Below are 9,144 nucleotides of genomic sequence, written 5' to 3' on the forward strand. Positions count from 1 at the left end.
CTGGAAAATGTCATCTTAGCGCTAGGAAGCCCTATTTTAAATATCGGTTATACAACAGGACAAAAAATTCTAAATATGGCCTTGTCTACCAGTAGACTACATATGCTTTTATGTCTCAGGCGTATGGACTCAGAGTTGTTTAGAATAAATGGATTATCACAAACTACTTCTTTTGGAAGAGGCATTATATATTACTTCTGGAAAACAAACCCTAGAGTCTTAGAACATAACGACCACCTTAACTGTATTGATAAAAATTACTGAGCGCAGGCTGATACACGCAGGGGTCGTTAAAAAAAGTTGTAGTAAAACTCTAAATGTAAAGCCTTTTCTAATGTTACTAACTAGAAGAATTCAAAACTGTTTGTAGAGAATTGGGGTTATAAATTTGATTTTAAGCTTACATGCCAAAAGCTACACTTCCATATGAAAACTCGCATACATTAAGTCATTAAGATCCACCCAATAACCTTCAGTTTAATTTGTTGCTGTATTTTGAAGACTTGGACTTAAGTTTCTGTGTAAAATAGAAATGGGATTTTAATGATTCCTTCTCTAGATTTATTACTACACTACTTAAAATTCTCTCTTGTCCTGTCTACTTCCCTGGATTACTTCAGTATTGAATGTCATTTATCTCTCTAATAAAATACAGTACACAAAGATGATGGTAAGTAAAACACTATTTTGTTCTGAAAACTTGAAAGATTTATGCATTCTTTGATCCACTTCATTAGGACGGGCTTTTGTGTTCTGATGCTCTAAATACTCTAAAACTAAAACTCCAGAAGCGATGCAGCATTGTCTAATTAAAACTTAAGTTAAAACACTTGCTTAAATAACACTCACAAGGAGGAGTAATTCACTTATGCTGACGTAAGAGGCTGGTACTGATATTTTAGGTTTTTTTAAATTAAAAAGCACGTTAACACTTTTTCCTGTTTGTTTTGTAGGCTGGAGTAAAGGGAAAGCTAGGGAGACTGCTTGGGATATTTGAGGTGAGCTATTTCTTTTACCTTTTAAAAACAATGTTCTTTTTTTCTGAGAGCTGATAAAGTACAGAAATTCAACATCTGCACAGCAGAATCAGACTTAAGTTCTTAAGGATTATCTGCCTTTAATTTTGCAATGCTACTGGAAATGCTGTGTTAGACAGGTGTTTTCCTTTAGTCGTTACATGATATGGGAAGGTTTGAATAGGCGGATTTCAATGTACTTTGAACTTTCCTGGGAAGATGATGTTAGTACTTGGACAACATCTAGAAGGTTAAAAAAAAAAATGAAAAGAACATTGATAGATGTAGGATTTCTGAAATGTCACACGTGCCTTTTTGGGGGCGATATTTTGACTTTTCCTCTGTGGTTAGATTTTGCTGAGATATCTCATTATGGCTTTGATTCCCTAAAAAAGCTAATGCTTTGGATTACAGGTAAATCTAACCTTTTTGCAATGCTATGTAGTTCAAAACTTGTATTTCATAATAAACATCAGATTCTGAGCTACTGACAGCACAGGGATGCGTACTAGATATAACTCTATTTTGGTGCTGGCATTGCCCGCTTCTGCTCAGCTTCTGGATAGGAGTAGACTGTAGAAACGTATGTGTGAGCCTTCAGATCATAATACATCCAACATTATTATGTTGTGCTGTATGACGGGTGAGAGTGGAAGTCCCTTAGTCTAGTAGTTAGGTATGAATCTCCACAGTTTATATAAAAGCGACTTTCGGAGGCAATGTATTCCTGATAGGGATTTCCTGTGTGAAGTATTACTTGGTAACGTATGACTACTCAATACAACGCTAAAGGTGTTCCCATTGTGAAGTATGGAAACCGTGACAAAATTAAGAGAAGTTTATGTTTGTAATTAGTAGCATTCACTCTACCTGTTCCCTTTTTCTGATTTGTTTTGGATTCATGAATATACCTGGATGGTCCTATGCAATAGAAATTTGTCTGTTTTTAACTCTGCTGGTTAGGCTGCAGAAGTATTCCATATTTTCTAGCTCAGATCAAAAAAAAAAAAAGATACGTGTCATCTTGTTGCCTTAAAACTGGGGCTGCAAGGGATGATGATTCTTTGGTAATGTACCTGTCTGTTCTTCTGAAGCCATCTACCACCAACTGTCTAGACCAGGGGAGATAAGTGTTCAGAGTGGCACTTCTCTAGGTTACTGCTAACTGAAATTGAGGCCCTGACTCAGTTTCACAATATGGTCCCACAAACAGTTGTTAGTACCATTGCAGGGGGGCACATGGTGCAAACTGGAGATGGAAGTAAAGAGAAAATGGAACTAATACTGCTGCTGAGTCCTTGTGTTTGGGAACTACAGCCAGAAATACTGGGGTTTTTTAACAGATGTATTTACTTCCTTTAATAGTGATATTGACAAACAACTCTCTTGGTCTAGTTTTATTTCCTAGTAAAGCACAACAGTTTAAAACTATACTATGTTTGTAGTGAAACAGAGTGAAGTAGGAATGTTCATTGGCATGAGGATAAAACCATCTGTAAGGGGAGCTTGGGCATGACATCTCTTGGTTCTTAATACAGTTGTAATTATAGATGGTCCTAGGTTTTCTAGGAGCCCAGTTCTTTTCCAAGGGGCGGTGCGGTGTGGTGCGGTATGGTATGGTTAGTGGGGCAGCACCTCTAAGAGTGTGCTGTGGAGGCAGCAGGGAGTAATGTCTGCACAGACCTGGTGTGGCCTGGCTGCGGCACATGCACCTTCCCCTAAGCAGGCTACCTCTGTCAGTCTCTGAATTTGACTTGCCTCATCCGAAAAGTGTGTGCTTTCTAACTAGGTGGTTAGCGCTGTTAACGTGGCTAACCTGGCGAGTGAACAGATGGCAACGATTTTCACATTTGTCATGATTGCAAACACAGGTTATTTAATTTGCCTCACTTACTGAGTGAAACCTTATAGCCAGCATTGCGTAGATGATCTGGCCACATGATACAGTGGTTCCATCTTACAAAGTTTTTTTTAATAACCTTTCATCTAGGAACATGAGTTGCAGAAACAGTTTTAGCAAATGCCCTCTACTGTGGTAACTTACGACATACGTAAAAGATAAGTAATGGGCAGTACTAGTAGACAGCTGCTAATATTTAACTGGATGACCAAGAACATAGTTTGGTCCCGACTTCACAATCTTCAAATTTGTGTGGATTGTTTGATCGGGGTTTTTTTAGCCTTGTAAAATAAAACAGCTGTTGTCTCAAATAAAACTTCAGTTTTCCCATCCTTTTGGGCCTACTCAGTACAGATTTTATTTAGTGAAAATCAAAGCCAGGTTTTGCTGGCAAGTGTCCTTCAGAGTTAAGTAATTTCTAATCTTATAGTTGTGGTAAGTCTGCAAGCTACTTTTTGCTGAGAATTAAAATGTCTACTTCTATTCAAGCAGAACCAGGATCGGAAGCATAGGACATATGTTTATGTTCTTACTGTGACGGAAATACTGGAAGACTGGGAGGATTCAGTTAATATAGGTAAACCTATTCTCTGTCTTCATGTGCTAAACTTGAAATGTTATTAAGCAAACGTTTTTTCATTTTCTGAAGCAATTCATATAACTCTAGGGGAAATACTAATTCAGTTCTATAAACTGAAGTTACTGGAAATAGTGACGCTGTTCTTCGATGCTTTTGTACACATAATTAGGGTTGTTTCCAACACACTGTGTTACTCTTACATTATATTAATTAGGGTATTCTAAGTATTAATATGGAATAAACTTCATTATTAGTTGCTGGTGCAGCTCTTAATCTTGGTTTTAGGCCAAATATTGTACCGATGAATTATTTTTTGCTTTAAAAGTAGAATGTTTTGCTGTCTAATACTCTGGGGTGTTTTTGAAAGTGTCTTTGGAAAAAAACTTTGGAAAGTTTCCCTTGATTCTCCTGGAGGAAAAAAAAAGAAAAGACTAGTATTTACTTTCACCTTAGGCTTATTTTTCAGTACAGACAGGGCTGACCTTAAGAGTTTCCTATATATACATTTGTGTCATACAGATGCTGATGTCATGCAGTTTAATTAGACTAAAATACTTCATGATGTTGTATGGGTCTTACACTTTGAATTTAATTAAGTAAACATATTAACTGGGTTTTGTCCTTAATTAAAGGAAGAAAAAAAAAAAAAAAGAAAAACACCAAACAAACAAAACTTAGTGCATTTGTCCAGCTGAAATCTGAGTTAACTAAGAATTGGTATAAAAAATTATATCCTACTTTAGTTATGCTTTGCCTCTTTCAGGAGGTGGTGCTTTAGGAGTTCTAACATTCACAAACTTCGCACTATTAATCTCTCAACAAATGTCATGTGATTGTAAAGGGTTTTCTCAAAACTGTGCTCAATTTTTCAGGTGGATGGAGCATGTTTTGTTTGTAAAAGTATCAAGTTGTGGGGAGTACACCCTTTTAATTTCACCTACTTTTAACAATACTATTGTTGACCTTGTTGACCAAGTCTACAAGGACTTACTTGCCTAACAAAGATGGTCTTGGGACTATCTTACTAAGACAAGTCTTGGAACTTAAAAATATCTCTGGTATAAGGTATATTATTTTTGAAAACTTAACGCTAACCTGAGTAACTCCGTACATGGATGTTTTGAGTATGGAACGCTGCTTTCTAAGTCAGGCCAAACCATTCTTCTGTAACTGCATGCATCTTCTTTCTTCAGATTGGTTTTGTGCTAGGCATGACAATGTAGAAAGGCAGTGTTAAGTAATTTAAATTATAATATCCTTTTCTGTAAGGACTTTTGGAGCATATGAACAGTCATATGATCTGCCCAGTATCTGCTTCAAGAGAGTTATCTTCTGAGAGAAATCTGAAAAGCTTTATTATGAATTCATTTCAGTAAGCTTGAGTGATCTCCTGCCTTCATCAGCTCTTTCAGTGTCTCTTCACTCTGCGTCTTTTGCCTGACAACTTGAACTTCTGAAGTAAAAGAAAGAAAAAGTGCATGATCAGGTAGCAACAAATGGTGCTGTTACAAATTTGTAACTCTCTCTTTCTTTGTGGATTATACTCATTCAGGAAGGAAAAGAGAATGGTTTAAAGTAGAAGACGCAATCAAGGTCCTTCAGTGTCACAAGCCTGTTCATGCAGAGTACTTGGAAAAACTGAAACTGAGCTGTTCACCCACTAATGGAAACTCTGTGGTTCCCCCTCTTCCAGATAATAACTCCTTATATGTCACTTCTGCACAGACTTCTGGGTTGCCCTCTACTGTGAGATAAACATTTGGATTACCTTTTTATTCGTGTCATCGCAAGGGGAGACATCTGTGATCACATGTAGGCATCTGTATAACTGTCAATTCTAAGTGAAATATGTGAATGTGTCATAATGTCAAATTTATTTTAACATGTTTTTCCTTTTTAACAGTGTAAAATAGTATTTCAGCAAACCAAAGCCATATATGGATTTTTTTAAGATGCCTTAATAGGCCATTTTTTTTAAACAATAAAAAAAAAGAAAACTGAGTATATAAATTTCCATATCTGCTAAAATAAAATATGCGTCTCAGTGGTGTTCAGCTTATTTAAGACTTGTCAGTTTTAGTCAGTAGTTCCGCAAGAGTACTTGCTTAGAAGAAAGCTTGAGCAAATAGTCTTCTACTAAACTTATTTGGTATCCGCAGATGAAGCGCTAAGATCTTAAGATGGCACTGTTTGGGTAAATGGGCGTGTTGAAGGCAGACATGCGTTAAGTGTGACTACGATAAAGCATTAAACCACCTTCAGTCCGTCGAGAGCAAAGGATGAGAGAAAGGACACTAAGCACTGCTTGCCTCAGTCACCCAAAAGGTTGCCTTGTCCTATGCAATCTTCGTGTAATGTATAACTAGAGCAAGAACAATCACTCTGTCTTGCAGCTACCAAAATTACCCACTATACTGCTGCTTTGTTACTTGGCCAACTGATGAACTGTCAGAAGACTTAACATGAAAAGCATTGTAGATCTGTCTTCCCCCACTTTTTTTTTTTCTTTTAGCATTTTGATACATTTTGTTCATGGTGTAATTACACTGCAGGTTCCAAAAACTTCTAATCCTCAGTGGGAAGCATCTTTACTCTAGTGTTCCCACAGTCTGTAGTAATTTAAAAATGTATAGAGGAAAGTAAGACTTACCCAAGGGACACCCTTAACATTGCGGTGCCTGTTAGCAAGCGTGGGTTGAGGTGTCTTGCCCGCAGGAGCTGGTGGTGGTACCTCCTGGGCTTGGAGGCAGGTGGGTTGATACTTACTTAGACAAACGGAGAAATAATATTCTTTGTCAGAAGGTGTGCGGAAAGCCCTAGCTTTAAGTTAATTCTTAAATGCTTCAGTTCTACTGTTTTAATATCAATTGATTAAGCTTCTTGAATTACAAGCTGTCCTCTTGATAAAACTTAGTTGGAATAAATGAGGTACAGCTGACAACTTCCTTGTTCTTAATTATTTTCTCCTCTTTTCAGCCAAAAAAGATGAAAACTAAATCCACTGTTGGTCTTAATGTTTTTACCATGGGATTACCCTCTCCTGTGTATGTGTGTATGTATGGTCTCTTCTACGAGAACACAGTCTAATTCATATGAACATCCTAATTCTGAATTTTTTTCTAGGATCTAAACCCAACTGTACCTCCTCTATAGTCAGCCAAAACAGAGGTTGAGGTAGACCATTACCTCACATGTGAAGTTTATTCTGGGTAAAGCTCATTCTCTTACACAGCGTTTGAACCTTTGTAAATAGTCCAACTAGTAAATAGTGAGTGTAAAATGGAAAATAAATGTAATTTAAACCTTTTGTTACTCAATACACAAATGGTTAACTTCTACTTTTTTAACACAAATTGTGTAAAATGCTGCTATAAATTAAACTTTTTTGTGCTGTTACACTTTTTTAGGAAAAAAAAATGTTGTTGCCACAAGTTACTCCTTAGAATACCGATCTTGTGCCATATGTAAATGCATTGAAACTAGGGAGACAGATGAGCTGATCTCGTACTGCTGCTCTCTTTGAAGAGGCATAAATGCTACTGACAAGAGGCATGAGCCACAAAGCTGAAGACTTCTGAAATGTTGGGTAGGATGCTGCTTTTCCAGCCCTCTGTCTCCTGTTGCGGGTCCCTTCCGGAACTGGAAGGAAGGCAGAGCTCTGTTCAGGGGCACCCAGAGGTGGGAGTATTGCCAACAGCTTGTCCTGCCTGCCAGTCATGGGGGGGCGAAGCTGGGGAAGGAGCAGTGGTAGTGTACTCTACACTGCACCTCATCCAGATCCGGGACGCCATTTGCTCAGCTCACTTCTTAAAATTGAATGGTCTATCAAAAGCACTGTTTTGCCAGGCAAACCAGAAGAAGGTGGAGTTGAGCACGCATGAAGAACGTCTAACCTTTGTTAAAATCGTATCCGCAGTGTGTAAGGGTACCTCTGGCTCAACAGCTGCCTTTTAAAAGAGTGAATAGTTTAGCTCCCTTTTTTTGATCACTTCGATGCTCACTTTTTTGTTCAGTAGTCATTTTAACACTTTAAATTGAGCAAACTTGTCCAGGCTTTCTTGTAACAAGATCATATAGAATCTGTGAAAGCTAAAACAAGAATCCAGAGTTTGAGTTCTTATTCATAAAAACGCTTCTGTCTCAGTTTCAGACTCTTGGAATGAAACCAATCCAAGCTTATATGAGATTTAGTGGTAATGCATGATCTTATTTTGTAACTCTTGAATTATGTATTTGATAATAATGTAAAAATGTACAGTATTGCTGTTGCTAACAAACTCAGAGTTGATTGCCTATAAATATTTTGGTTATTTTTTGGTCACACACGTTTGAGCTGTTCTGTAGTGCCAGACAGATTTTATTATTTTGTTTTTAAACAGCATTTGTTGTATAAATCTCTCAGTCTCTATGCAACCTTCAGAATGAAGCTCTGTTGCTTAGTTTGACTCTACTCCTTTCAAAGAGAAACTTTCTGTGAATTGTAAAGGTAAATTGAAAATACTGCAGTTACAGTACAGGGAACAACTGTCGTAAACAGGCAGCAGTATGGCTTCAGTCCTAATGAAGCCTGACAGTAAACTAAAGGATCTGTGTAAAAAACAGAATAGGAAGGCTATAAAGTTTTTTTTCTACTACCTATCAATTTAAATGCAGAAGCATTTTTTTGGTTTTACATGCATCTCTATTTAGATGGGCCAAACCTATTTCCTACAGAGCAGATTTGGACTTTATCTCATGTCATAAATTCTGTACAAAACATCCAGATTTGGTCTCTTCCCTTTCTCCTCCAGAGAACATGTTGTCTCTTCAAAAAGTCCTGTTTGTTGTACTGCTGCTATTCCCAGCTGCTAGGTTTTGAGATGATCGTGAGCAAGATTATGATGGTATCAAACAGAAATAGCCTTAAAGTTTAAAGTCATGTGGAGCCCGTATTAAGTTAAATGGGATGTGCTTTTCAACACCACAAGAAATGCTGAGGTATTGCAGAGAGGCTGTTAAAGTGGAAAATCTTATTTTGGTGCTTACTGCACCCCTGACTTTAGCCTAGCATTGGTCTGTTAACAATGTGCTGTGAAAAAAAACCCAAGGCAAACACTTGGTTTACTTACCAACAGGGTTTGTGAAGTGAAAACTGAAGGGAAGGGGTTGGGGGGGGGGGGGCGCGGTGCAAATTAAGTTGTAAACATTTTGACCTGCTTGCATGGATTTTCTTTAAAGATTGATGTAAGAATTTTGACTTTTTATATTTGAGAAATACCAGAATAAAATCTAAATTAGTCCTGTGGATGATGCAGTCATTCCATTGCAAATACTGCAGAAGTGGTGTGTTTGCAGGAATCTTCAGTCTCATCTAAAATAGAGTTAGTTACGTTTCACATTTCCTACTTCTTGCCTCATCCTTGCACTCTAGCGTCATCCAGCCCCTTGGAAGAGCCCTCTGAAGAGCTCATTCCATCATGACTGTCCTAGTGCTCTCCCATGGAACTGTTACCCACACCAAGGAGATTTCTAACTCTCTCCCTCCTTTTGCTGTCATCATAACCTGCCACTTGCAGTGCAGAACTGCATGTACTATCTGTACAGTAACAGCGAGAGCAGCTGCATCGCGTCAGACCAAAGGTCCGTCTAGTCCAGTGTCTCCCATTCAA

The 9,144-nt window shown here is 37.8% G+C and overlaps 1 protein-coding gene across 2 annotated transcripts in view; it reads left to right on the forward strand.

Annotated features, from left to right (window-relative positions):
• The window catches only part of NUDT4 (nudix hydrolase 4), a 30,134-nt gene extending 21,354 nt beyond the window's left edge, over positions 1-8,780 (forward strand). The window contains exons 3-5 of one of the 2 annotated variants that reach the window (XM_074574924.1): positions 954-998; positions 3,409-3,493; positions 5,049-8,780. In XM_074574924.1, coding sequence (XP_074431025.1) covers positions 954-998; positions 3,409-3,493; positions 5,049-5,251 — 333 coding nt within the window. In that variant the 3' untranslated portion in view covers positions 5,252-8,780. Of the gene's footprint in view, positions 1-953; positions 999-3,405; positions 3,494-5,048 lie in introns of both variants that reach the window. The other variant, XM_074574933.1, reaches the window with a different exon arrangement.
• The last annotated feature ends 364 nt before the right edge of the window (positions 8,781-9,144 follow it).

Source organism: Larus michahellis, chromosome 1, assembly GCF_964199755.1.
Source record: "Larus michahellis chromosome 1, bLarMic1.1, whole genome shotgun sequence".
Classification (NCBI taxonomy): domain Eukaryota; kingdom Metazoa; phylum Chordata; class Aves; order Charadriiformes; family Laridae; genus Larus; species Larus michahellis.